At 36.4% G+C, this 25,774-nt stretch overlaps 5 protein-coding genes across 6 annotated transcripts; 3 read left to right on the forward strand and 2 right to left on the reverse strand.

Moving 5' to 3' along the window:
• The first annotated feature begins 138 nt into the window (after window positions 1-138).
• On the forward strand, window positions 139-1,435 carry LOC111806607 (RING-H2 finger protein ATL52-like). The gene has a single exon (XM_023691982.1). It carries the CDS (start codon window positions 306-308, stop codon window positions 1,410-1,412), a length of 1,107 nt encoding a protein of 368 aa, XP_023547750.1. The 5' UTR covers window positions 139-305; the 3' UTR covers window positions 1,413-1,435.
• A 1,817-nt stretch (window positions 1,436-3,252) lies between these two features.
• On the forward strand, window positions 3,253-13,882 carry LOC111807188 (putative acyl-activating enzyme 19). Its single transcript, XM_023692792.1, has 17 exons — window positions 3,253-3,663; window positions 4,010-4,489; window positions 4,734-4,930; window positions 5,112-5,315; window positions 5,904-6,623; window positions 6,752-7,467; window positions 8,173-8,248; window positions 8,344-8,430; window positions 8,628-8,671; window positions 8,941-9,049; window positions 9,683-9,742; window positions 10,726-10,810; window positions 12,076-12,140; window positions 12,244-12,303; window positions 12,367-12,411; window positions 12,561-12,670; window positions 13,482-13,882. The coding sequence occupies exons 1-17, from the start codon at window positions 3,354-3,356 to the stop codon at window positions 13,729-13,731; spliced, it is 3,618 nt and encodes a 1,205-aa protein (XP_023548560.1). The 5' UTR covers window positions 3,253-3,353; the 3' UTR covers window positions 13,732-13,882.
• A 1,451-nt stretch (window positions 13,883-15,333) lies between these two features.
• LOC111806583 lies at window positions 15,334-15,965 on the forward strand. Its single transcript, XM_023691960.1, has one exon. It carries the CDS (start codon window positions 15,342-15,344, stop codon window positions 15,612-15,614), a length of 273 nt encoding a protein of 90 aa, XP_023547728.1. The 5' UTR covers window positions 15,334-15,341; the 3' UTR covers window positions 15,615-15,965.
• Window positions 15,966-17,833: 1,868 nt separating this feature from the next.
• LOC111806417 (transcription factor bHLH91-like) lies at window positions 17,834-20,742 on the reverse strand. 2 transcript variants are annotated; one of them, XM_023691727.1, is made up of 4 exons: window positions 20,384-20,742; window positions 19,244-20,267; window positions 18,442-18,867; window positions 17,834-18,103 (listed from the first exon to the last, which is right to left on the reverse strand). In XM_023691727.1, the coding sequence occupies exons 2-4, from the start codon at window positions 20,249-20,251 to the stop codon at window positions 17,975-17,977; spliced, it is 1,563 nt and encodes a 520-aa protein (XP_023547495.1). In that variant the 5' UTR covers window positions 20,252-20,267; window positions 20,384-20,742; the 3' UTR covers window positions 17,834-17,974. The 2 variants fall into 2 exon arrangements, with proteins under 2 accessions (XP_023547495.1, XP_023547496.1); XM_023691728.1 differs by having other exon boundaries at window positions 20,380-20,742.
• Window positions 20,743-22,787: 2,045 nt separating this feature from the next.
• LOC111806490 (60S ribosomal protein L37a) lies at window positions 22,788-24,937 on the reverse strand. Its single transcript, XM_023691831.1, has 5 exons — window positions 24,869-24,937; window positions 23,886-23,925; window positions 23,332-23,420; window positions 23,132-23,214; window positions 22,788-23,052 (listed from the first exon to the last, which is right to left on the reverse strand). Exons 1-5 carry the CDS (start codon window positions 24,869-24,871, stop codon window positions 22,989-22,991), a joined length of 279 nt encoding a protein of 92 aa, XP_023547599.1. The 5' UTR covers window positions 24,872-24,937; the 3' UTR covers window positions 22,788-22,988.
• Between the last annotated feature and the right edge of the window lie 837 nt (window positions 24,938-25,774).

Genomic DNA, 25,774 nt, shown 5'->3' on the forward strand with positions numbered 1-25,774 from the left:
AAAATAAAAAACTTAAAGTAGAACACATGTTTATTATATATATATATATATATATATATATATATATGATATAAAAAATAAAAAATAAAAAATAAAAAAAGTTAGGATAAGGCAAGAGACTTGTCTGATCCCGAGCCTCAGCCGCTGCCTTTTTTTTTTTTTTTTCCTCACTAAAATATAAGCTCTCCACAGACTTTTCCTCCACCGTTCCGGTTTCCACCGCCGCCGTGTGACGGAACCTTGTTCACCTTCTCCTGCGACTCAAGACATCGAAAGATCTCCTTCCTCTTCAACTTCCGCATCACATGGACTCCGTCGGAATCCCCGATCCCTCCCCGCCGTTCAATCCGTTCAACTTTAACGACTGTTCTCAAGAACTTTGCACAGCCTTCTGTCCGCAGTGGTGTGCCTTCCCGTTCCCGCCGCCGCCGCTCTTCGGTCTCGAAGATAGTGACGATTCCGATACATTCTTCTCGCCTCTAATAGTCGCGGTGATCGGGATCTTAGCTAGCGCGTTTGTTCTGGTTACTTACTACGCGATCGTGTCGAAATATTGCCGGCGGAGAGTCGACGATGGCGGTGGAGCCGAACCGGTGGAGAACTTCGAGGCGGATCGAGTGGTTAACGATACTCGGCAGTCGAGTGCGGGACCGGGATTGAATGAGGCGCTGTTAAAATCGATCTCGGTTTTCAAGTTCAAGAAGGGCGAAGGATTGATCGAAGAAAGCGATTGCGCTATATGTTTGAGTGAATTTCAAGAGAACGAGAGTTTGCGATTGTTGCCTAAATGTAGTCACGCTTTTCATCTCGCGTGTATTGATACTTGGCTGAAATCCAATTCGAGTTGTCCTTTCTGTCGTTCCAATATAACGCCGACGAATCCTCCGCCTCCGGAAACTCCGCCGCCATCCGTGACGGTTCTAGGTTACCGCCACAGCAGCGACGCTGCCGTCGTCGTCGTCCAAGATTTGTCCGAAAACGTAAGCCAGGAGGTCGTCGTGGTCGAAATCGTAACCGATTCAACCAATCGAGATCAAGGAAGTCCGAATCCAAATCCGCCGAGTGTCGATCGAGGAGACGGAAGAACAGAGAGAAGCAGAGAAGAATCCATCCGTTCGATTCGGTCAGTTTCAGAGGATCATCAGTCTTCTCCATGTCCAGTCCGCATTCTCTCAGTTGCAGATATATTGAGCATCAACGAGGAAGAAGACGAAGAAGTTGAAGCTATGAATTCATCCATGGCGGCCGGCACTGGTCCGTCAAACAACGACGACAAAGAAACAGAAAAATCCAGAAACAGAAACAGCGTTTTGAATTCCGCCATGAGAATGTCGATTCCATCTGGAATTTTTTCGTTCCAAAGGTATGCAAAAGGGAAATGTTCGAATTTACATCAAACTTTTCAGAACTAAAAAAAAAAAAAAAAAAAAAAAAAAAAAAAAAAAAANATCTGTTTTGATCGACTGCAAAAACTGCAGTAAAATTTCTGGAAAATACACAGTAGAACTCCGGTACTGGAGTGTGCTGTTCTTGGAAGGCTCCATCGATTTTCTTTTTTCTTTTTTCTTTTTCTATTTTTCCAAAGTCCAGATTGTCGGTTTGAACGGTTCTGATTTGGCCTTTCTGGCAATTTCCAAACCTTATTGTTAAATCTTCATGATATTGGAGTCCTAAAATTTAAGGTTTTTGCAATTAAGTCCTTCAATTCTATGTATTTTGAAAATTGCTCTCTCCAGCTCCTATTAAACTATTAAATTGTGTTTGATTTGATAGTTGAAATAATTTAACTTTCTATATTCGGGTATTTAACTAATATTTAAAGACCGATAATAAATATTATTTTATTGGTATGAATAATTTGTTGTAATTTGATGTGCGACTAAGTTAATTTTAATCTATGATTAAATTACGACTTACTTATGAAGCCTCCTAATATAATTAAAATTGAATATTTATAAATTGGGCCCTTCAGAAGAAATAATTACTCCAAATAGTTGGTAGATCACTTGATTTTTAGTTGGTTGGTATGTGTGAACTTAGAAACTTATGTCAGCTTTACTCATTGGCTTTGCTTCTTAAATAATAAATTTAGAAGAATCATATACCTTATCAACTTTCTATTTTTATAATTTACATTATTCTACCTAAATTTATTTTTATATTTAAATTATAGACTATATATTTATAATTTAGCGTTAAAAAATTATGTATCTTTAATTGTAAGATTTTTAAAATATTAATCTCTCATTTGAATATACAATAATTATTAGAGAAAGTAGAGAGTTTAATGTATTGTTTTATGTAGTGATTTTGTTTATAATAACTTGTGACAGTTGCTGTGACACCATAGTAAAAGAGGAGTATATAAAAGAACTGAAACCACTTTTGAATGAGAGTGATCATGAAGCTTAGATGACTAAGAAATAATTTAAAATCCTGGGGTTGACGACAATACGTAACAGACAAAAACGAATAATATCTCTTAGTGGTGGGTTTGAATCGTTACAAATGGTATCAGAGCCAGTCACCAGGGGCGAGCGGTATCCCAGCGAGGACGCTGGACCCCCCGAGGAGGTGGATTGTGAAATCCCACATCGGTTGGATAGGGAAACAAAACATTTCTTATAATAGTATGGAAACCTCTCCTTAATAACATATATAATGGGCTAAAATTGACAATATATACTAGCAGTGAGCTCGTACTATTACAACTAAAAAAAATAATGATTCAATTAAATAATAATGAAATTAGGAAAAGCTCACAAACAAATTTATTGGTCCAAACAAAACATAAATTAAAATTTTTAAAATTACATTAACACCCTTTATTTTGAAAAAAAGAAAAAAAAAAATCTTACTGTAAAAAAAGAAAGCGGTCTATTGACACTTCATATATTATCTACCTCGGTGAGAAAAGCTGTCTATTGACATCTCATAGATTATCCTGTTTTGAAAAGTTCACGAGTAATTTTGAAACGTGTACTAACAATAAATATATTATTTTATTTTTTCAAAAAAATTTAAAGGCATTTTTTAAGTTTAAAAAAAAAATTGTATTAATTAAAATTTTAAAATTTTAAATTACTTTTTTAAATAATTTTCTCAACTTAAAAAGTATGCCTTTTGATTTATAGGGTATTTTAAATATTTTTTTTTGAAATATTTGTAGGAGAAAATAAAAAATTTAAAGATATTTTTATTAATTTAATTGTATAATCTAAAAAACAGATTAATCAGTAAAATGTTGTCTATTCTCCAAGCACAAAACAATCGAAGCAATACAGAAGCAGCAATGCCCGAGGTGAGCTGAAGTTTCCAGTACCGCTAATGGTTGAAGTTCCGCGAAAGAGACTATGAGGCAGCTTCCTTGCTGCATATCTCACGAGTTTCAGAGAGTTGCATTGTCTCATCCTGAAAAAATCGCAGTAATTCATGCCTCCGGTGGAGTTCAGCTTTGCCGCCAGTTACACGGCGGCGGCGGCGGCGGCGGAGGAGATGAGAATTTTTTCACGGAGCGGGCTATATCCGCTTTCCCTTCCATGTACGATGGCGACCAGTGCTTCACTTACTCGCAGCTGTTGGCCTCCGTTGATTCTCTCAGTTCCCGCCTTCTTGCAATCCTTCGCGATCCTCAATTAATCGCGCCCACTGCTCCTCACCGAGGTCATTTCCTCAATTCTACTGATTTTTGTTTTTAATTCTCTCGTAATCGTCTTCTCCTTTACGATTTTATGACTCGCATAATACACTTCATTCGACTAAAATTTTGATAATCTGGTATTTCTCATCCATATTGACGAGATGCTGCCTATCTCAATGGTTATATATTTAGCGAGGAAGGTTTAAAGTTGACTGCAATATTACTGGAAAAACAATTCGAAGACGAATGAGAATCTAGGCATCGCTTTTGAACCTTAAATATGCTTGTATTTCTGTAAAACAGTGTAGTGTTTTCCCGTTCAATGGGGCGATCTTATTAACATGGCAATGAATCTCTACAATTTTTCAGCTAATGATCAGCTGGTAAAGACTTGTCCAGTGGCTAATGAATTATCTGAAGCATCAGTTGAGCTTGACAGCAGCAATGTACCGAAAATATTTGGAATATATATGCCACCTTCAGTTGAATATATAATTGCTGTTCTTTCTGTACTAAGATGCGGAGGGGCTTTCATGCCGTTAGATCCTGCCTGGCCTAAAAAGAGGATTCTGTCAGTTGTTTCTACGTCGAAAATCGATCTTATTATCTACTCTGGATCTTCATTTTGTGAAGATGGCTATCACTTGACTGATGGGTTTCGTTGGCTTGAGCAAATCAGAAGCTGTTCGACTTTTAGTTTTACTATGGAAGAAAATTCTATTCCAGAGCATAATAGTGCGGTTGATTTAGTTTTTCCCTGTGAGCGTGAGAAAGGGAGGTTGTTTTGTTACATTATGCATACATCTGGATCTACTGGAAAGCCGAAAGGAATATGTGGCACCGAACAAGGTATGCTATTACCGAGGATTGATGCCAAATGGAAATGTTGATATCTCAATTTTATGAAAATGTCGGTGGATATATAAATAAAATGTCAATATCGATAGAGATTCCTGAAAAACCAATGAACTTACAAAAATTATTTCAATTCAAAGAAAAGTGTTTTTTCACAGTGCTCTTCACAATCATGGTGTTATTTTGATCGACCTTCCAGAGTGATGTTTCATTAACAAAATGGTTTTAACTTTTGTAGGTCTTCTAAATCGCTTTCAATGGATGCAAGAATTATTTCCTTCTAGTGGAGAGGAACTTTTATTGTTCAAGACATCTATTAGCTTTATTGATCACATTCAAGAATTTCTTAGTGCCATATTAACATCTTCTGCCTTGATTATACCTCCGATGAAAGAGTTGAAAGAAAAACTATATTCTGTTGTCAATTTTATTCAGGTAGAATCTTATAGATTTTTTAATCAGATAAAAGTCCATCGAGCCTTTTATTATGTTCATTGAAATTAAATATATGAACTGAGATTAGTTGCCGTTGCTACTTTGTATAGTCGATATCAGCTCATAATTCGTGCTTCATTCTTAGTTTATGGATGGCTGAATTTAATCTCTTTCTGTGAAGGCATATTCCATCAGTAAGCTTACTGCTGTTCCATCACTAATGAGGGCGCTCCTTCCTGCATTGCAAAGACTGTGTGTGATGCAGAACAGATGTTCCCTAAGATTGTTAATTCTGAGTGGTGAAATTCTGCCAATACAGTTATGGAATGCGCTTGTCAAGTTATTACCAGAGACCACAGTTTTGAATTTGTATGGCAGTACAGAGGTTAGGATTTAAATCCTTCCCGCATTACGCACTCAATTTAGGCAACTTCCGGTTCTGCTTACAATGCTAATCTGCGACTGAATACTATAGGGAAAGATGCATGGACTTGTTTCTCTTTTAGCTCCCTCTCTTCAGCAACTCCTCCTTAATTTTTGTTGGACATGGTGCTGCCTTCATGCTTTAGAGTAGTGAATGGTGGCAAGCTTACAAGCAACCATGTTCATGGCAAGTGTTAAATAGATTGTATCTTGATATGTCAGGATTGCTATTGAATATAAAGAAACTTGATCGTGGTGTATATCTTACAATCCTTCACTTTGTTCAACAATGATTTTTTTTTTCTTGGATACCAACTCGTGAAGATCTTGAAATTATTTATATTTTCTAAAATTAAAGTTGCAACTCCTTTTTTATGCACCGTATGAATTTTGTAATTTAGATTTATATCAAGATGGTAATTAAAGGTGCCACTATTCACTTGTTCTTTGCACTTTAATTCAGTAGCATGGAACATATTGAGCTACCTTTTCCCCTGTCACTCATATCAATTGGCTAATGATTTAATATCTCGATTTTCTGAACAAAAAGGTATCTGGTGATTGTACATATTTTGATTGCAAGAGAATGCCAATGATTTTGGGGACAGAAGAAATCAGTACTGTTCCAATTGGTGTGCCGATTTCTCACTGTGATGTTGTGGTTGTTGGTGACAATGATGCACTGAACCAGGGAGAACTGTGGGTTGGTGGCCCCTGTGTATGTAGTGGATATTATTCAGATTCTACTTTTCACCCTTTGGATGGTAAAATTTCTTCTCAAGACTTTGTTCATGGAGGTTCACTCAATGCAAATTGTGATCAAATTTATATCAGGATGGGTGATTTTGTCCGACAGCTTCAAAGTGGTGATTTGGTGTTCTTGGGGAGAAAAGATCGCATTATCAAAGTTAATGGGCAACGTATTGCTTTAGAAGAGATTGAGAATGCTTTAAGGGAACATCCAGATGTTGTAGATGCAGCTGTAGTTTCCAGGAGAAGTGATAGGGAACTTGAATATCTAGTGGCATTTCTAGTTTTGAAAGATAACAAGAAGAGTGATGTATTCAGGTCCACTGTTAGAAGTTGGCTGGTGGAAAAAGTTCTATTGGCTATGATTCCAAACAGCTTTTTCTTCATTGACTCAATCCCTATGTCATCCAGTGGAAAAGTTGATTATGAGATCTTGACGCATTCAAGACCTCTTTGGGAGCATGAACATGAAACTATTGATGAAACATGGGCAAATGACTACATGCAAGTCATAAAAAAGGTGTGGCCCCCATCTTCTTGATATTTCCAGTCTTTTTGCTTCATTTATAGCAGTTTGTGAAAAGGACAATGGAGTGTGTTCTCTATATAATCCACACTTTCTTCAACATCTGTTCTCTTGCATTGCAGGCTTTCTCTGATGCTTTAATGATTAAAGAGATCTCTAGTGATGATGACTTCTTTACGATGGGTGGTAACTCTATAACTGCAGCGCATGTTTCATATAGATTAGGGGTTGATATGAGATGGCTGTATCACTATCCAAGTCCAGCTAAGCTTCTTACGGCCCTTCTAGAGAAGAAAGGGTCAGATATAGATATCAATAGGGATGCTGACTCAAGAAAGAACCTGAAAATTGACAGGTGGAACAAGTTTTCTTTCGATGATTCTGAGTTTCTGACCCATTTTGATATTAATGAGGGTCAGAACTCTGGAAAAAGGAAACAAGTTCATCCAAATGATGGTTTTTCGAGGGCAGCCATACCAAGGAATAACAATTCTTCAATCTCGAAACACAATAAGGAGGTTTCTGATTTTTCAATCAATTTGGAAGATATAGGTCAGGTTGGTGGGCACCTGTGGGATTCTCTTTTGACGTCTGTGTCATGTGCATTCAGTCGATACAACAAGGTTGTGTATGAACACAAGTACATTGGTAACAGTGGATGTGTAGAAACTTTGTCAGTTAAGTCCCCAAGAGGTGAAAATGGTTCTATGAAAAAACTATGGCAAGTTCATATGGAGTCTTGCGTGGATGCTTCACCACTTGTTGTGTTTAAACACCCCAAAATCTACTTGTTTATTGGTTCTCACTCACAGAAGTTTGTCTGCGTAGATGCAAAAAAGTAAGCAGCAATAAAGAATTGGAACATGTATTTACTTTAATGTAGTAAGCCAGAGTATTCCTTCTACGTTGTCTTTAACTTTTCCATCTTTTATGTTACAAATACAGATGCTTTTTTCCTCGATGAACTTCTATTCTTGCCCCTTTTCACTGATTATATGTTTTTAGTTTTAGGATGGAAATATGTGTTAAGCGTTCCTTATAATTTGGTAAGGAATAAAGCTTTAAAATATCTTAGGAATGTGATTTACTGTTCTCTTTCTTGATCAAAAAGCAAACCAACTTGTTGTAGACAATGTCGAGGAAGTGATGATGATGTATCCTCCCAGACAAAAGCCATGAACATGACCACAAATAATAATAATAATAAAGAAAGAAAGAAAAAAAAATGTAGAAGAAGAAAGCTCCAAGTAGCTAGAATTAAGATAAATTGGGCAGTTACTAAAAATCTCAGAGGAAGGAGCCAAGCAAGAAGATTGCTGTAGTTCAACTTCTTCATCTTCCTTTTCTTCTGTCCTTCGCTCTCTCTTGTGAATGTGTGGTGTGTGTTTGACTTGTCTCGTTCCTCTTTTCCGTGTACTTCACATAGATCTTCATTAGCAGTTCCTATTTTCTTTTAACGAAGAAGTGTACACTAATCACTAATTACTTATTCATTTTTATTTGATTTACTGAAGTTATACTTTTATTGCATAACTTTCTACAGTGCTTCTCTTCAATGGGAGATAAGGCTAGAAGGACGAATTGAATGTTCCACGGCAATTGTTGGGGACTTTTCTCAGGTTATCTCGTTATTGTGATGCGGTCATTAGGCATAACGTCTAATTAAGTTTTTATCTTTGAAAAGGAATATTTATTTTTCTTGGAAACTTTTTAGGTTGTAGTAGGATGCTACAAAGGGAAGATATATTTTCTCGAGTTTTCCACTGGTAATATCCAATGGACGTTCCAAACGTGTGGTGAGGTAAGGGGATTTGTTTATATTAACAAACTGGTCAATGATCAAGCATGACAGTTCTGTTGAACTCATTAAAAGGGGAATGAATTGCATATGATCTCATATTTGATTCAAATTATTCATCTGCCGAGTGCCAGTGTTTAAATCATGTTTTACTCATCAGCTTCTCCTAATTAATAAATATTTCATCTTTTAAAATGAAGGTAAAATCGCAGCCAGTGGTTGATCCAGAGAGAAATTTAATCTGGTATGGTTTTATTACTTCGGTATTTTGGCCAACAGGTCTTTCATTCTCCTCTATTATGTTGTTTTTTTATTTTAATTACCTGCTGGGAGATTTCTGTTCTTTTCTTTCTCTCTTTTTTTTTCTTTTTGTTTATATTGGTCTCTTAGTGATCATGTTTGGTTTGTAGAGAAACTTCCCCTAATTCACAGACTAAAAAGAAATATAGTATTAAGTACATCATCATGGTACACAAAGTTTATTAGCTTAAGATTTTATAAATTTTCATGTAGGTGTGGATCATATGACCATAACTTATATGCACTTGACTACGTGAGGCATTCTTGTGTTTATAAACTTCCATGTGGAGGAAGTATATATGGATCACCTGCAATTGATGGGGTAAACTCACTCAATTTTTTCCATTACTTTCCCAAATGATGGTCAATAGTTCATTCAAGATTGTTTCAAGTTACCTTTTTTTTCTCTCTTAAAAAAAGGTTATACTGCTGTTTATTTTCAAATGAGAGCATCAGTAAACGGTTGTGGATATTTATTCATGAGGAATCAAGTTTGTGGAGGAGGATCATTAGAAGAGATCCAAGAAAGCAAATAATCTATCATTTTTGGATTCTTTTTTTCTTCTCTTCCATTCCGTTCTTTTTATTTTTGGTGCATGTTTGGTTCGTTTCGATGTGCATGAGTTTGTACCTATATTAGAAGAGAAGAGGGTGTATGAGCAGCTGAAAACAGTAATCTAGAGATAGCAGTACGATAATTGTACTATAAACAGGTGCCTGGAAAAACATAGATTTTTTAAGAATGTTGACTTGTACGGTTTCATTGAGTTGGCTTGATTTTGAGTCATGAAAATACTCATTTCTGTATTCCCTCTATTCTGGTATCTGCTTATATTTTTACACTGGATGTCATTTGAAGGCATTTGCACACTGTAAAATAAAGATGCAATAGATTAGGAGTATTGAAGCTGCAATACATTGTAAAATTTTTAATGCAACTTTTCCCTTTCTGTAGGTGCAACATAGGCTTTATGTGGCTTCAACAAGTGGACGGACGAGTGCTCTGTTGATAAAGGCAATGGAAACTACTAGTATATGTTGATTTCTTTTAACCAGGAAAAAGATGAATCCTTCTAATCATGAATTTGGCTTGGGAATTCGGCAGATGAGAAATAACTACTAGATATTGAGACCCCACATTGGTAGGAGAGGGGAACGATGCATATCTTATAAGGGTGTGGAAACCTCTCCCTAACAGACGCATTTTAAAACCGTGAGGCTGACGGCGATATGTAATGGGACAAAGCGGACAATATTTGCTAGCGGTGTCATTGGGCTGTTACAAATGGTATCAGAGCCAGACATCGGGCGGTGTGCCAGTGAGAACGCTGGGCCTCCAAGGGGGGTGGATTGTTAGATCCCACATCGGTTGGAGAGGGGAACGAAACATTCCTTATAAGGATGTGGAAACTTATCCCTAACAGACGCGTTTTAAAACTGTGAGGTTGATGGCAATACATAACGGGCCAAAGCGGACAATATGTACTAGCGGTGGGCTTGGGCTGTTACAAGATATTTCTATACCCATTGCAGTTTTGAGTCTATATTATTTTAGTTGGGACTTTTTGATACTTGGGACAGTGAGGAGAAACTATCTTCTGCAGATCCAGTTTCTTAATACACAGACTGGGAGACTATGAGACAACTACCATTGGATATCTACATCTTCAGGAACTAATCTCTCTAGTTACCTTCTATGTTCCTAACACCTTTCCCACCACAATTCTTAAACCTTTGAAAGTTAAGATTACATGAGAACGATATAAGTTGAGAAGGAAATGACATTACTTGATGGGTTACGATAAATTCCTCTCTTTCCTTCTCCACGCCGAGGGACTTTCAATTGAGTGCTTAGTTCCATTTTTTATATATTTCATCTCCTTCCCTCTCCAAAATGTTATGGAAGTTAGAGAAGCCTAAGCTGTCTCCAATATACTATGTTACGATCCAAAGCCATATAGCTTTTGGTTGAATAGTTCCTCGTCTTAATCACTGCAGGCTTTTCCTTTCAGTACTTTGTGGCACTATGATCTAGAAGCGCCAGTCTTTGGTTCCCTTGCAATTGATCCACTTTCTGGAAATGGTATGTCTTTATGATCTTATTTTGTTGTTGTTTCATGTCTTCTGAGTGATCTCTCTCTGGACGTTTTGTTTGTAAATTTGTGTAGACAGAAGATCTATAGTAGGATGAATTTGGGAAAACGTTAGAAATCCTGAATGAAAAAGTTTGAGTCGGTTTGAGACAGGATACTGAAATTATTCTCTTTTAATTCCTTCAAGTTCGGAACAAATGTTTGGCTTGCAAACCAAATTAATTAATGTTCTTTAGTTTTGACAGTTTTACTGCAATTTTGTATATTGGAATTCATGGTTTCTTAAATGATGGTTTTCTTGTTCTTGTTCTTCTATTTCTCTAAGGTATCCAACTATCTTCCTATACTTTTTAAGGCATTAGTTTGACTTTCATGAAGAAACTTTGCTACATTATTTTGTCCTCTTGTATTTCATGAATCTGTTCCAGATATTCATTAGATTCGAAGAAAATCCACATTTCTTCCATCTGGTTGCAAAGTTTTCCTTTTTTTTTTTTTTTTTTTTTNTGGAGAGAAGAACGAAGCATTCTTTATAAGGGTGTGGAAACCGATCCTTAGCAGACGCATTTTTAAAAACCTTGAGGGGAAGCCTGAAAGAGGAAAATCCAAAAAGGGCAATATCTGCTAGCAGAGGGGTTGAGCCGTTACAAATGGTATCAGAGCTAGACATTGGGCGATGTGCCAGAGAGGAGGCGGAACCTCGAAGGGGGGTGGACACGAGTCGGTGTGCCAGTAAGGACGCTAGGCCTTGAAGGGGTGGATTGGGGGGTCCCACGTCGATTGGAGAAGGGAATGGGTGCCAGTGAGAATGCTGGGCCTCGAAGAGGGTTGAATTGTAAGATCCCACATCGGTTGGGGAGGAGGATGTGAAAACCTCTCCCTAGCAGACGCATTCTAGAAACCTTGAGGGGAAACCCGAAAATGAAAGCCCAAAGAGGACAATATTTGCTAGCAGTGGGCTTGAGCCGTTACAGATAATGTAATTAATTCTTAGCTTTTCCTGAAGTTTCTCTAGTAAGGAATGAAACCCGAGATGCATTTGCCAAATCTTTGCCAAATCTGTGAGTGTTTGAGTCCCTTGTACTCAATCAGAAGTTTGCAAATTTAGAAACTTCTACGGCCTCGGCAGGTTTCCATATACATAATTTGACAGTCAGAAAAGAAGCTTCCAAATTTTGAATCTATGGATTTATGATATTGGAATACAACCTTTCTCATATCATCATGTTTCATTTCTTGATTTCTGTATCCGCAGTTATTTGTTGCCTGGTGAATGGTCACGTTGTTGCACTGGATTCAAACGGATCTGTTTCATGGAAGGTGTAATTCTTTTGTTGTTATATTCACATTCGTTTCTTTTTCTTTATTGAAAATTCTATGTAAAATTCTTCATTGTGTGTTCATAAAAAATTATCTCATTCAGTGTAAAACTGGTGGTCCGATATTTGCTGGAGCTTGTATATCCTCCGTTGTCCCTTCACAGGTACATTTTTGCAGTGTCCTCACAAGTTCTAGTAAGAATTTTGCTTATAAATATTTGTTTCAGGTGCTCATATGTTCCAGAAATGGAAGCATTTATTCTTTTGAACTGGTAAACGCCATTGTAATTATTTTTTAAATCTTATTTCCTTCTTAACTTTTTAGTACTTCTTACTGGCAAAATCCACACTTAGGCTGCTAAAGTCACTATGAGAAGTAACAAATCTTGAAATCTTGTATTCTCTGTTGGGATTTACTCAGAAAAGTGGAGATTTAGTGTGGGAGTACAACATTGGTAATCCGATAACTGCATCTGCTTGTGTTGATGAACAGCTGCAACTTGTGCCTGAAACTTCCACCTCCTCTGACAGGTATGAAAAACAATTATGAAAGGAAATAAAACTGAATTGATTGATAATATCTATCTGTTAACTCGTTAACTCTAATGGGTTAGTCTAGGACTATAAACATAATAAAGGATTTAGGTGACATTGGTTCATAAGTCATGGTAGCAGTCCAAGCCCACCTCTTGTGGACTACTCCCGGTAGATATTGTTCTTTTTGGACTTTTCCTTTTGGCTTCCCGTTAAGGTTTTAAAACGTGTCTACTAGGGAAAGGTTTTCACACCCCATTAGAAATGTTTTGTTCCCCTCTCCAACCGACGTGGGATCTCACAATCCACTCACTTGAAGGCCAGCGTCCTCGCTAGCACATAGTGTTTGGCTCTGTGGGGAAGCCCTTGAAGGAAAAGTCTAAAGAGGACAATATCTGCTAGCAGTGGGCTTGAGATGTTATAAATGGTATCAAAGCTAGGTTCTAGGGGGGTATGCGAGCGAGGGCGCTAGCCCCCAAGGGGATGGATTGTGAGATCCCACATCGGTTGGAGAGGGGAATAAAGCATTCCTTATAAGGGTGTGAAAACCTCTCCATAGTATTATACATTTTAAAACCGTGAGGCTGACGGCGATACGTAATGTGCAAAAGCGGACAATATCTGCTAGCAGTAGACTTGGCATGTTATATTCTTTGTCAACCAATGGTAGTAAGGTTGGGTGATCGTTCTATTAGAATAATCGAGACACGCTGGTTTGAATACTAACTGATATCAAGTGTGTGTGTATATATATCATCATGGCGATCAGATATGATTGAAGCTGAGGAAAAACTAATGCGTTTTTCAGGCTGATTTGTGTTTGCTCCAGTTCTGGAGCCATACATTTGCTTCGAGTAAAGTTGAATACAACACAGGAGGGAAATTCCCAGAACACAAATGTGGAAGAATTTGGAAGGGTGGATCTTGAAGGAGACATATTTTCTTCACCTGTTATGATAGGTGGTCGCATTTTCGTCGGTTGCCGAGATGATTATGTGCACTGTGTTGTGATTGGTAACCTTAATACCAAAAGAAATAGTAATACACACTGTAACTAGAATTTTGCCACTTCTCTATAGCTGTTGAGACTCGTTGTTAAGGCTGTCACGATTAGTCGTCTCGTAACGGTCAGAGGTTCTAAGTATTTTTGTCGTTTCTCTCTCATGTATGCAGTGGTTTAAAACTGCTAATCTCGATGAGGTAGAATTCTGCAAATATAAATTTGTAGGTAGGTTTAAATTGTGTCCCGAGACTTTAAAAGGTTTCATTGTTATTATTAAACTTTGAAAATTCTCATGAAAATATTCGAATTTTTTTCATTAGAAAAAAAAAATTGTGAAAAAATGTAAAAATTAGAAAGCATAAATGTCATCGATTGACTAAAAAAAAAAAAAAAAACCAAATCAAGTCACTAAATCCCGAACCCTAAAATTAAATAGGTTAAATTACACGTTTTTTAACTTAGAAGAAATTCACAAAATATATATATATATATATATATACTAGCGGTGGGTTTGAGCCGTTTCCAAATTAGGGTTTCGATATTAGGGTTTCGATTTTAAGCATTTTTTTTTTACTGTTTTACACACTTCATTTCTTTGAAATTATATTCTTTCCACCCTCTTGCCCTGCCCAGTCTCCTAACACTCGTTCTCTTCTCTAATCAATGCGGGACCCCCAATCCACCCCCTTCGTGTCCTCTTTTTGGGATGCGGGACCCCCCAATCCACTCCCTTAGTGTCCTCCTTTTGGGGCCTAGCCTCAGCCTCCTCGTTGGCACACCGCCAGTGTCTGGCTCTAATACCATTTAGTGTCCTCCTTTTGGGGCCTAGCCTCAGCCTCCTCGTTGGCACACCGCCAGTGTCTGGCTCTAATACCATTTAGTGTCCTCCTTTTGGGGCCTAGCCTCAGCCTCCTCGTTGGCACACCGCCAGTGTCTGGCTCTAATACCATTTAGTGTCCTCCTTTTGGGGCCTAGCCTCAGCCTCCTCGTTGGCACACCGCCAGTGTCTGGCTCTAATACCATATGTAACGGCTCAAGCCACCACTAGTATATATATATATATATATATATATATATATATATATTTATTTATTTATTTATTTATTTATTTATTTGTATATGTAAGTAGTAATTTTACCCTTGAAATATAGTATGGTTATGCAAAAGACGGCCTGCGGGTTAACTTCTATTGCTGAATCAAGCGAGGCTCTATCTCTCCCTCTCTCCGAACTCCATCGCCATCGTTCTTCAATCCTGCATCCGGTCGTCCAGTGGTTCTTCCGCACGCTCTAAACTCCAGATTGATCCAGGTAAACAAATGTTCATATTCTATAACTTTTTTTACTCCTAATCGGCGCCGAGAATCTGGGGAATTGGCGTAAAATGGTTGTTGGGTTTGTGTATTGATGATTGAGTCATGGTCGGAAACCCCCCAAAATCTGAAGAATTCAGTATGCCTCTAATGTTTCACCATTGCCCAGTTCTATGGATGAAACTAGTTATGGTTACCTGATAAGTTGAGTTCGATCAGGGACAAGGGCACCAACTGTTTGAAGAAATGCGGCAGAGAAATTGACCTGTGATTGAGAACCATTCTCTGTTAGGGGGCCACGCCGTTTCTTTATTTTCATTCTAATGTCTTCAATTTTCTTTTCAGTTCGAGGAATGGCGAAAGGTATCATATGGGCAACAGCAGAGGATTTAGCGAGGAACAGAGGGCGTGTTATATCCCTTTATCGCCAGATATTGCGGAGCCTCAACTCCCCAAATTTGCCTCTCAGCTTCGCAGCTAGATTAGCAAAGAAGGCGGAGGTTCGTGGCATTTTCTTGCTTGCTTCTGAAGATCGATCTCTTCACAATATTGAAGACCTAATTGATACTGCTGAGTACTCACTCTCTCTATTAAGGAAGGGAGAAATTCCCAAATACATTCAATGAGTAACACTTGATTCTCTTATGGCAATTTTATGTTAGAGTCCTCTCCACCTGCATCAGTGAGTGATACTTGTGCATGCCCTTGCCCTAAATTTCTTATAGTTAACATTTGGGTTCTGCTATAATGTTTGTATTGAATGCTATGCAAAGGAAATTCATCCACTTGATGTTAACCTATGCAAACATTAAGGTTTAGATTCTATTTTGATCCTTGGAGTTGTGTCTCTATATATATGTTGGCCCTTTCAAATGTTCTTTTCAGTATTTGGTTTCAAACTTTCTCGTTTAGATTGTTGTAGATCAATATTCTATTTTTTAGTTTGATATCAAACTCAATATGCCTTATTTAGAATATATGAACCAGTTTTTTGTGTGGGTTTTAGAGATCAAGAAGTATAATATATGGAATCAAAATGAAACAAAGTAAAAAAAGTTTAAAACCCATGCAAACCAAATTATTTTAGTTGAAAACCATTAAACCACTCTCAGTGTTGTTATGGGGATTTTGTTTTCCTATATTTGGAACTCTGTGGCTCTGAAATTTTATGGGAAGTATTGCATTTTAATTATGCTAGTAGAAGAGTTTTTTCCATTATCATGGTGGACAGGGGTGTGGGAACAGCAGCAAACTTGCAGAAGAGGAGCTAGGCTGCTCACATTAATGGCAAAAGTAACAGCAAACTCAGTGGTTTTCCACTCAAAATAGGTAATATCTGATATCTCTGCTATTCACTATCATATATGGCTGCCTATCTTCGCCTTCCTTTGTGTTTGTGGTAAGCTTCTTACACTGCGTTGGGGCACATATGAAAGCCATTATAAGAAAAAGAAAGAACTTAGGGGAAAAGAGACAACTGACTTTAACTCTTGTTTCCTGTTTGTCTTGTTTTTGAATGATTCTGTCGTCAACAATTTATTAGCAAGGAAATGAAGTAACAATATTGTTTCCTGTTTCCTTTCATTTTCTTGTTACAGTTTCTCCATCTTGTTTATATGATAAATAATTTCTGTATTAGTTCATTCTAAACAGTCTTCTTTGTGCTAGTCTAGTATCTTTCAGCTCAACAGAATCCTTTTCCTCTTTTTTTTTTTTTTTTTTTTTTTTTTTTTTTTTTTTTTTTTTTTTTTTTTTTTTTTTTTTTTTTTTTNGGGGGAGAGAGGAGAGACATGGATGTAAAAACCTGAGAGACTATTGTTTTGTTTGATTTTGTTATCACAGTGGAGTGCCTCATATAGTTTAATTGGTTTAGTTATATCCTCTCGACCAAGAGGTCAGAAGTTTGAATCCTCTAATCCCACCGGTTGAATTCAGAAAGCTACTGCAATGGAATGAATGAACACAATTGTTGTTATTTGGAGAATATGACATGGGAATGTTGGAAAATGAGGAAAACTAAGAACTATGTATTTGCTGTTATTATATATTTTGTATGAAAAATGAATGAGTTCAGGTATGAACCTTTGAAATGAGCATTGGACTCTTGTGTTTCAGTTATGGAAGAATTACTGTGATATGTGTACGTATTCTACCACGAGGAATCCGGGTATGTTCGGCTACTCGAGCAAGTTTTTTAGTTAAAGAATTATTCGCTTTCTAGATGGATGATACAATTGTTGACATGTTCTTTTGACCCATTCAGTTTGATTGGGACATATGAATTTGAGACTTGGTCGAGAATCTCTCTGTTAAGGCTGAAGTGTTTTGTCAAAATTTAGTCGATGCAATCAAACAGATGTTAACAAAGGGTAAAGGAAGAGAGAACCGAGCCCAACCTAATATTTCATAGTTTGGATTTGATCTAAAAAACGTCTCAATCTAACCCAAGTTTAATCGCTCCAAAGCAGCTGAGCTAAAATGTTGATTAATATATTCGGGTATCAAATGTTATTAGAGTGTGTCTTAGAATCGCCTCGATCAAGACTTGCCAAGTCTTGAGGCTCATACCATTCCTCAGCCAAGACAATTAGTTTAGATGCTCTTTTTTTTTTAATCTATTTTTACCAATTTTCTTTAAAAAAAATATTCTCGTTATCTATATCTAAATAACAAAGAATTCACAAAGGGTATCTACGTCATATCATTATTTAGGAACTTAAGCACGGAAGCTTAATAAGCTTATTGACAAACAAAAACAGAACAAAGACTTTATTATTGCATAAATTAGATTCGATTCTCTCACCTCATGTGTCATGTGTATGGATGAACTAAAAAACGAGAACGATTGAAATAAAGAGAAGCTTTATTAGAGATAAGTGGGACGTGGGACCAACTATATTAAGTAATATAAACTAATTAAGATTAGAAATTAGAAAACAATTAGGGTTTAGGGTTTAGGGTTTGATGAGGAGAAGAAGAACACTAATTAATAGGTATTGGTGTGTGGAGTGATGGATGTGTTGGCGGTGTTGTTGGTGCTGTTGTACTGTCTGTCCACTGCCTCCATAACCTTGTTGGCTATGGCACTTGCATACACTGATGAACCTTCATATATCTGATCAATTCCAAACACTTCTACATTATTATTATTATTATTATTTACTTCCCCAATTAGGAATAACTAAAATAAAAAAAGGGTTGTTTTAAAAATATTCACAAGTGGTAATAATTTTCACAAAAATTTCAAAATTAGTGTTAGAAGTAGAAATCTGATAGAATGTTATCTGAAATCGAAATTGGGTGGCATTGTTCACCAGTAGACCACTTTATGACCCAATTTTATCATTCAACATCTAACGAATTTCTAGTTTGAAGTCAATTTTAAGACGTTTATGAAGTATGATTGGAAGAATGAGCACAAAGAAAAGGAAAAAGTTATGGTTTGGGACGAACCTTGGTATTGAACAAGAAGCTGTAGTAATCGCCAATGTGGCCGCCGGCGACATGGTGAAGATCAAGCTGAAGATCGTCGAGCAATTTAGAGACGAGCAACAAGCAGTTGAGTTTGCGCTGCACAAGCTTTATGGTGACTTCATCGTCAACAATTCTCACATCAACTTCAGTGTCTTTGGTCTTCCTCTGCAGCCATGAGCTCCTCAAGTTGTAGCTTTGATCCTCACCGCCGTCTCCCACAGCACCTGTCTTTGCATTTGAGCTCTCCACATCCCATGCGCCGCCGTCTTCCTCGGCCGTCCGGTGCCTCTTGCTCCTCTCTCTGCTGCATCTCTTCTTCTCCACCAGTAGTTTCAGCTCCTTCACTTCTCTCAGAAGCTCTTTTATGTAATTTATGGCGTCTCCCACAATTGATGCCCTATCAGTCTGGTGTTTGGTTTAAGATCCAACAACAACAAAAATGGTAGGTTAAAAGAGAGGGAGAGGGAGAGAGAGATCGATTTTATCAATACCCAGAAAGGAATTTTCAATAAAACAGTGAATCTTCAGTCTAGATTGTGGCTTAAGATTCAAGGAAGGAACATTAATGGCGGATTAGAGAGATAAAGCTTGATTAAGCCACACCCAGAAATCAAATTAAAGTCCAAAAATAGTAAACTCAAGAACAGTCTATAAGTTTTTAGTTCAAGATCAAAGAAGGATAATCATAATCATAATCATAATAATGGCAGTTCAAGAATTAAAACAGCTTGATTCAGCCATACCCAGAAAGGAAATCGAAGTTAATGGGAAATGGAAAAACCTTAGTAGGGCTTGGAACCAAACTCCTGAGAGCTTTATATTTGTCATTCAATTGAACTCTTCTTTGGCGTTCAGTGGCAAAATGTTTGGTCATTTTCCCATCTCTCCCTTTTCCAATACAATCCGCCATATCCCTACTGAACTCCAAAACTCCACTTCCATCGCCGTCTTCATAAACTCCAGCAGTTCCTTCTCTCTCCATTATCTCCCCCTCCGGGAACAGACTCCCTCCCCGACCTCTGGAACTAGCCGTCGGCAGACCGTATCCATGAGGAAGAGAGTGAAACAGCTCCCTAAACAGCGGCGGCTGTGGTGGCAGATTCAGGTGGAACAGAGGGTCGTAGAGTATTGAAAGCGAAGTCGATGATGGGTTGCTACCGTCGCCGGCGGGAAGGTCTGCAAGAAACCCCCCCATGGCGGAGGAGTGGAGGTTGGAGATGGTGTTGTTGGAGAAGGAGATGGAAGAGTTGTTGGAGCATCTAGCAGCTGGCATGTTGAAGAAGTTTAAGAGGTCCGGAGCTTGAGTATAGGCGGCTGCCATGGCGGAATCTGAAAACTGATGATCTTGAGATTGAATCAGATGGTGATTAAACCCCATTTCTTGAATTTGCGACCCAACCCAAGCGGATTGATCAAGACAAACCATCCGATTCGAATCAGAACTTACCTCTTGACCAAAACTAGGGTTCATGTTACAGTTATCAAACCCCACCCCCTGCTGCTGAAACTCGAGTTCCATGGCGTCGCCGCCGCCGCTGCGGTGGTGGTGGTGGTGGTGGTAAGAAATCTCGTCCATGGAAAGATTGAGATTATTGTCATCAAAATTGGCATGGGTGTCCTGACCACCGCCGACTATGAGTGGAGGAGGAGGAGGAGGAGGAAACGAAGGCAAAGAGGGAATATGCGCCATTGTTTGAGGAAAGCCATTTTGAGAAGCATCTGGTACAACAGGTGGTGTAGGTTCAGCTGACATGGAATTGGGATCGGAACAGGCAGTTTCTTCATACATTTTTGTCGTACGAAAACTGTGATTCAGCCATTAAAGCAAATGTTAGAAAAAGGAAAGAAACAAAGATGTCAGAGAAAAGAAAATGCCTCTAAAAAAGACGAAACCAGAAAAGAAAGAAAAACCATAACCTACTTTCTCTGAAGCAAAACAGAAAAGAAAGCTATGGAATGGAGGTCTTCGATTCACATCAGCCGATCACAAATCTGAAGAAGAAGAAGAAGAAGAAGCTTGAAGAAGGTCCACTCAGCGTTGTTTCCTCCATGGAAGCTGACTGTAAAGATCATGAGAGAGAGTTTGAAAGATCAAGAAGAAGGAAGAAACGAAGAAGAAGAAGAAGAAGAAGGAAGAAACGAAGAAGAAGAAGAAGAAGAAGAAGAAGAAGAAGGAAGTGGGAATGGTTGCTTGTTTTGTAAGGAAAACTGAGTGTCGTTAGAAAGAGAGAGAGAGAGTTTGTTAGAGAGAGAGAGAGATTCCAGTAGGTGTGGGGCCCACTCATAATCTCCGTATTTTTTCTGATACATAGCTGCGTGATCTGTACTGTTACTCTACCCCTTCTCTCTTTTCTTTCTCTTTTTCCCTCGCTTTTTCCACTTTAATTACTATTATGCCATTCACATTTTTTATAAATAAATAAATAAAAAAAAATACCCCTTTTCTAGTATTTCCCAATTTTTAGTCCTACATAAATGATTCAATGAGAGGGATCCAAATAACATATGATGCTCGAGTAAAAGAAAAATATATGAACGAATTAAGACTAGTCCTAAATAAGAGTGATTTCGAGGACATGACAGTAAAGAAATACTTAAAGGAATTTATAATTACTATCTATACCAACAAAATGTATTTACTTTGTTATGGCTCAATCATTGAAATTCCAATATGTTTGTTTTGAGCAATTCTATATTGGTTGATCTTCTAAAATTTTTACTCAAAAACATACGAGTGAAGATAAAACATACTAAAATTACGTGTACTTATTTGTGTGATAGTCTTCATTTTTTTTCACTTTTAAAAGCACTTCAAAACAAGTAAGGTTCAATCGAGCTAAATATTTTTCAAAAGGAATATGTAAAATTACAATTTTAACCTCTAACGTGAACTTAGTAACGCTGCTTCCAAGTGATTTTTTTGACAAAAAAAATAAATGTAAACACAATTGAAGTAGTTTAAGTATTAATAAAAAAAAGATTTAGATATTGTAAGAACACAAAGGGATTAATTAAATTGAGGTGGTAAGGGGTAAATGTGGAAATATGAAAAAGGAAGTACGAGCAAAGGTGGGGGCGGTGCAGTTGCTGGTAGAAAATAACAAATAGTTTTTTTTTTTTTTTTTTTTAAAAAAAAGAAATCATTAAGTGGGGCCCACAATGGGTTAGTCCATGCAATCAGCCAATCCAAACTAACCCATTACCAAAATGCAACTGTTTTGTTACCCTTTCCCACCCCCTTTTTTTCTCTTTCCTAATAAATAATAATATAAATAAATACATTTAAATTTTACCAAAAACTCAATATATTTACCCTCAAAATTATTACATTCTATCAATTTACCCTCAAAACTTACTATTCAAATTCCGACTCCAATAGGCAAATATTTCAAATTTTTACCTTCACCTACAAATTTAAACATAAAAGAACATAAAAACGTCAATAAATTTACAAATTTCAATAGAATTTAGGTTTGTATAAAATTAAATTAAATAACATGTGAGAATTATTGTTTTACCAAGCCTAATAAATTAAATAACAAGAAAAACACATAATCTAAACAAAATTATTAAAAAAATTTGAAATTATATAGACCAAAAAATGGGAGAGGTTTAAGGTAATAAAATAAATCGGTAAAAGCGAGAGGGAGATAAGAGAGACATGGGAAAGGAATACTACTAATAATAATAATATAATAATAAAAGGAGACATAAGAAGACGTTAGAGACAAAATCTCCCATTGTTGGGTATTCATCCAAACTTAGTGTTCCCTTTTTTCCTTTTCTTTCTTATTCATTTATGTCTAAATCTCCCCTTTCTCCCTCCCGATGGATATAAGGTTGTTCACGTACACGGGTTGAATTGAATTGGGTCGGAAAGAAAGATTCTTTGGTTCACAAACCCAACTTGACCCGACCCATTCATCAAATTTGTTCATTTTTTTTAAATCAAAACTAAAATCTCATAAAATTTAAATATCAACATTCTATATGATCGGTGGTTGAACCTAATATGGTTTACAAAAAGAATTGAAAGACCAATTAAATAAACATAAAAAGACTGAGCTTATAATAAGGGAAATTCATTTTTAGAAAATACAAGGCTCGATTCAGAAAGTGGAATCGAATTGAGGAATTGTACCTGCTGGATAAGTCTTCAGAAAGTATAATTTTAAACCAATTAATATAGGCCCCCAGAATTGACGGCCGGAGGATGGATTCTGCAGCAAGGAATAAATGAGATCATAGCACAACATAAATAACAACCATTTCAGTTTCAATATTATATGGGGAATTTCTAGCTTATAATACTAATTAAACTAAAATTCAGATTCTAAAACAAATATCCCACATTCATTATCATCAACTCAAGATTCCACAAACTGATTCATTTCTCAACTTCTGTTTGAAGATAGAAGATACGAATTCGGCAAAAATATATGGAAATTAAAGACGACTCGAGAACCTCAACAACATTACTCCGTGCGATCTCATAGATAGATAGAATGATAAATTTAGGATTGGATTTAGCTCTCCGTCTGCTCCCTCAACCTTCTAATGGTACTCCTCACAGTGACGGCACTAGCAGTACTGTCATTCACAAACATAATTAAAACATTGAAGAATATGATGGGAAAAAAAATTGAGAGAGCAATTCAGATATGCTTACTTCAACGTGTAAGCGCCTCCTGCTTTCACTTTACCACAATCTTTGCAACCCCATATTCCGACAGCCTTTCTCTTCACAGCATACTGAAAGGATACACCAATATTGCTAAGTAATTCACATCCATAGCTTCATATAAGCTTTTAGTTATCATAACAGCAAGGACTCAGAGTCACATAGAGAAGGTTTTAACGCTGTTGTACCTTTCCGCAAAACTCACAGAAGTACTTGCTGTGCTGACTTACTTCCATCTTCTTAATTTGCTTCCTCAAACTAGCACCATAACGAGTACCTGCAATCAAGAAAGCAGTAAAAATCCTTCAGCATTTCAGAATGAAAATTGAAACCTGAAATGGTGTAAAAAGAAAATTTGAATCGCTACACAATTCTAGGGTCATGCTACATTGTTCCAGGTCCCAATGTCCATCTAAAATCTACTCTAAGGGTATTTATGAAGGGTTTAGTGACATATAAACTTTTGAAAAACTAAAGGTGTTTTTAAGACAATGGGTAAAGTTGTTTTTATAGTTTCGCATTTTTTTTGGTGCGAGTGTGGGGATGGGGGAAGTTCTCAGCTAGCAGACAAGAAAAATGTTTGATGAACACTGACGTAAATTCCAGACCAGTTAAGAAGTATATATCTATCAGAGCAAACATCAGAATATTCTCCTCAATCATTAAATCCTATACATATTCCCACTTCCTAAATTTTTCAATTCAATCATATCTTGGGAACAAGGACGACAGTAGCACATACCGTACTTGCCAACGATCCCAGCCTTCTTGGTTCTCTTTGTCTACAACATCATAAAAAGATGGGAGAGTCATGCATCCAACCATCATGAACAAAAAGAAGAATTGATAAAAAGGATTGAAAGAATTTTAAGTCGAGACTTTAATGTACCAAATTAAGAGATTAAGACATCAAAATGAAAAATTCATAACTTTGGCCGACACCCTGATTAACTAGCCAATGGTTTTTTAGTACAACGTGAGCGGAAAATTTAAACCTCAGACCTTTTGATAAAAAAATACATACTTTATGTCAACTAAACTATGCTCGTTATGGCATTTAGCTTAGCTATACAAAGTTAACAATCAAGCTTTGCATCTGGTTCGAAAGGAGAATAAGCGATTGTCTTACAGATAGATTCTAAATTCAGCATAATTATTTCATTCATCTTCCCTACCTAACAACCAGCAATAACTAAATGAATTGAAAAGATTATTGCAATTAGTTTAAATTTTATTACAGAGTAAAACTATACCAAAAAAAAAAATTAAAATGTAAAGACAGAATTTATCTTGTTGGATTTCCAAACAGAACTTGCAAAAGAATGCTCTGTTCTATATCAAATAGCTAAGTTCGTATGCATTAAAAAATAACAATATTCTACTCGCCGAAGCTTCATATGTCATATCCTGAATATCACAATAATGCCGGATACAAACATCTAAACAACGATACTGCATTCTTATTCAGAACACCGATAAAACACGAAACGTATCGAAATCATTAACCACGTTCATGAAATCTTCAAATTTCCCGGCAAATTAACAGAGCGACAATAACTTGATCGCTCAACAAAATACATCGTTAAATGCCAAAGAGATGTCATTACGAAATACGTAATCAATTTCGACTTACGAATATACAAAAACAATCTCAAGGGATTCTCCAATTACAAACATGAATAAAAACATATAAACCAAAATATGAGCAGCAGGCAATGGGATTACCATTTTGTCGAATTAGCAGGAGAGAGCGGAAACCCTATAAATGTTCAACACTTCCCTGCGCGGCTGAACAAAGGTTAAGGTAGTTTGTTGCTTTTATACGTGTGGCAAAATGGAACCTAGAAATGAAAGCCCAACAGGCCCAATAGGCCCAATAGGCCCATATTTATTTTATCTGTATGTAAATTGTATAATTTTCATTTGGTCCTTATCTTTCAAAATATTATATTTTTATCCCTAAATCTTTATGAATTTATTTAGAGATTCATAAAGATTGAGTTATTTCTGTAAATTGTATAATTTTCATTTTTTTGTTATTTTTTTCATTTTTGAAAATAAATTTCACGAGTTTTGCGTTTTATGATTTAATAATTAATATAAAAAAAAATTAATTACAACATAAACATAATTTAATCTAAGACATTCTTAACTAACTATTAATTAATTTACGAATGTCATTTATTTTTTAGATTAATTTAATTTAAATGATAGAATTAAGACAATACTTTCAAAATGATTTAGAGATTACTTGGAAGTTAAGTTTGAAGACAAAGCAACAAGAAAAATCATGCTTTTTTTTTTCTTTTTTTTTTTTTTTGTAAAAAAAGAAATTTTCTTTTTTACAATAACATAAAATTAATAATTTAATTAAACTTCTAAATTAATAATGTTTGTAAATAGATTTTATTATTCATAATTACAAATATTATAAATTTCTTAAACGGATCTTATTAATTTAAACCGATGATTTTATAAATGTTAATTAAAAAAACAACTAATTTATTATATCGAACAAATTTTATATAAATTATTATCATTATCTTAAAAAAACCCGAAGAAAAACTAACCATTGTTCGGGTAAAAAAACCCAATTGATGAACATAGTTTACTGATGAACCTGATTCGATT

This window comes from Cucurbita pepo, chromosome LG12 (genome assembly GCF_002806865.2).
Source record: "Cucurbita pepo subsp. pepo cultivar mu-cu-16 chromosome LG12, ASM280686v2, whole genome shotgun sequence".
Taxonomy (NCBI): domain Eukaryota; kingdom Viridiplantae; phylum Streptophyta; class Magnoliopsida; order Cucurbitales; family Cucurbitaceae; genus Cucurbita; species Cucurbita pepo.

What these genes read in the sequence shown, in the direction of transcription:
- LOC111806607 (XM_023691982.1), top strand. Translation starts at nt 306, where the DNA reads ATGGACTCCGTCGGAATCCCCGATCCCTCCCCGCCGTTCAATCCGTTC.
- LOC111807188 (XM_023692792.1), top strand. Translation starts at nt 3,354, where the DNA reads ATGAGGCAGCTTCCTTGCTGCATATCTCACGAGTTTCAGAGAGTTGCA. An exon ending in GCCCACTGCTCCTCACCGAG is followed by an intron (nt 3,664 to 4,009) that starts GTCATTTCCTCA and finishes ACAATTTTTCAG; the next exon opens with CTAATGATCAGCTGGTAAAG. An exon ending in GTCTGCGTAGATGCAAAAAA is followed by an intron (nt 7,468 to 8,172) that starts GTAAGCAGCAAT and finishes AACTTTCTACAG; the next exon opens with TGCTTCTCTTCAATGGGAGA.
- LOC111806583 (XM_023691960.1), top strand. Translation starts at nt 15,342, where the DNA reads ATGGCGAAAGGTATCATATGGGCAACAGCAGAGGATTTAGCGAGGAAC.
- LOC111806417 (XM_023691727.1), bottom strand. Translation starts at nt 20,251, where the DNA reads ATGTATGAAGAAACTGCCTGTTCCGATCCCAATTCCATGTCAGCTGAA. An exon ending in TGGTTCCAAGCCCTACTAAG is followed by an intron (nt 18,868 to 19,243) that starts GTTTTTCCATTT and finishes ACCAAACACCAG; the next exon opens with ACTGATAGGGCATCAATTGT. An exon ending in GCTTCTTGTTCAATACCAAG is followed by an intron (nt 18,104 to 18,441) that starts GTTCGTCCCAAA and finishes GGAATTGATCAG; the next exon opens with ATATATGAAGGTTCATCAGT.
- LOC111806490 (XM_023691831.1), bottom strand. An exon ending in TGGGATCGTTGGCAAGTACG is followed by an intron (nt 23,421 to 23,885) that starts GTATGTGCTACT and finishes TCTTGATTGCAG; the next exon opens with GTACTCGTTATGGTGCTAGT. An exon ending in GGAGGCGCTTACACGTTGAA is followed by an intron (nt 23,053 to 23,131) that starts GTAAGCATATCT and finishes TGTGAATGACAG; the next exon opens with TACTGCTAGTGCCGTCACTG.